The sequence below is a fragment of the Oncorhynchus nerka genome, unplaced genomic scaffold, assembly GCF_034236695.1.
Source record: "Oncorhynchus nerka isolate Pitt River unplaced genomic scaffold, Oner_Uvic_2.0 unplaced_scaffold_919, whole genome shotgun sequence".
NCBI lineage: Eukaryota > Metazoa > Chordata > Actinopteri > Salmoniformes > Salmonidae > Oncorhynchus > Oncorhynchus nerka.
In genome coordinates, this window is record NW_027040385.1 from 37570 (window position 1) to 39275 (window position 1706).

Sequence of the window (1706 nt, forward strand, 5' to 3'; positions counted from 1 at the left end):
CTGTATAGCTGGCTCTCAGTAGGTGCTGTTCACTGTAACCCCTAGTAATAACTACTGTATAGCTGGCTCTCAGTAGGTGCTGTCCACTGTAACCCCTAGTCATAACTACTGTATAGCTGGCTCTCAGTAGGTACTGTAACCCCTAGTCATAACTACTGTATAGCTGGCTCTCAGTAGGTGCTGTTCACTGTAACCCCTAGTAATAACTACTGTATAGCTGGCTCTCAGTAGGTGCTGTCCACTGTAACCCCTAGTCATAACTACTGTATAGCTGGCTCTCAGTAGGTGCTGTCCACTGTAACCCCTAGTCATAACTACTGTATAGCTGGCTCTCAGTAGGTGCTGTTCACTGTAACCCCTAGTAACAGTAGTAACAAACTAGTCTTAACCAGATCCAGTACTGTGCAGTAAAGCTCACCTTCCCCGACCATAGACACTCCGATGGACATGCCCATGAACTTGCTTCGGGTCCAGACGTGGGTGTTGACGCACATGTTCCTCTCTTTACACTCGCAGTAGAACCCAGTGACGGGTGGGTGGTGTGACACCTGCTCCGCCACGAACCTTACCCGGTAACAGTCCTCTGTCTGAGCACCCCCGCCCTCCGTCCCTGTCCGGTGGGAGGCTCTAGAGGAAGAGGCGGGGTTAGGGGAAGAGCCTCTAGAGGAAGAGTTGGGGTTAGAGGAAGAGGCGGGGTTAGGGGAAGAGCCACTAGAGGAAGAGGCGGGTTTAGGGGAAGAGCCTCTAGAGGAAGAGGCGGGGTTAGGGGAAGAGCCTCTAGAGGATGAGGCGGGGTTAGGGGCGGGGTTTGAAGCGGGTGTCGTGTTAGTGTTAGGGACAGAGCTCATGGTCCTCAGTGGGTGGACTCTTTCTCGGGGGACGTCCCAGGAACACCTGAAACTCTCTCCTAGGATGGGGTTGTAGGGTTTCTTGGCCACGGCACCCTTGCGCCCCTCGTGAAAGGCGGTCAGGTAGTATTCCACGAATCGGACGATGCGCTCCTCTGGGGTGGTTCCCATGGTGATGGTCAGGAACATGTCTGGGTGAGCCATGAAGTTAGCGTACATCTCTAGGAGGGAACGCTTCTCCAGGATAAAGGTAGGGAGTACCACCTGTAGAAAGGAGAAGGAGAGAGAGAGAGGAGAGAGAGGAGAGAGAGAGAGAGGAAGGAGAGGGAGAGAGAGAGAGGAAAGAGAGGAGAGAGAGAGAGGGAGAGGAAGGAGAGAGAGAGGAGAGAGAGGAGAGAGAGAGAGGAAGGAGAGGGAGAGAGAGAGAGGAAGGAGAGAGAGAGGAAGGAGAGGGAGAGTGAGAGGAAGGAGAAGGAGAGAGAGAGAGAGGAAGGAGAGGGAGAGAGAGAGGAAGGAGAAGGAGAGAGAGAGAGAGAGAGAGAGAGAACAAGGTGAAAGAGAGAGAGAGAGAGAGAGAGAGAGAGAGAGAGAGAGAGAGAGGAAGGAAGGAGAAGGAGAGAGAGGACAGCAACACAATTAGACCCAACCAAATAATGACAAAACAAAAAGATAATCACTTGACACATTGGAAAGAATTAACAAAAAAAAACAGAGGAAACTACAATGCTACTTGGCCCTAAACAGAGAGTACACAGTGGCAGAATACCTGACCCAAAATTAAGGAAAGCTTTGACTAAGTACAGACTCAGTGAGCATAACCTTGCTATTGAGAAAGGCCGTTAGGAAAGCTTTGACTAA

At 51.2% G+C, this 1706-nt stretch overlaps 1 protein-coding gene across 2 annotated transcripts in view; it reads right to left on the minus strand.

Moving 5' to 3' along the window:
- Window positions 1–256: 256 nt before the first annotated feature.
- Window positions 257–1706, minus strand: part of LOC135570704 (oxysterol-binding protein-related protein 10-like) — a 136430-nt gene continuing 134980 nt past the window's right edge. The window contains exon 11 of one of the 2 annotated variants that reach the window (XM_065016662.1): window positions 257–1112. In XM_065016662.1, coding sequence (XP_064872734.1) covers window positions 333–1112 — 780 coding nt within the window. In that variant the 3' untranslated portion in view covers window positions 257–332. The remainder of the gene's footprint in view (window positions 1113–1706) is intronic. The other variant, XM_065016661.1, reaches the window with a different exon arrangement.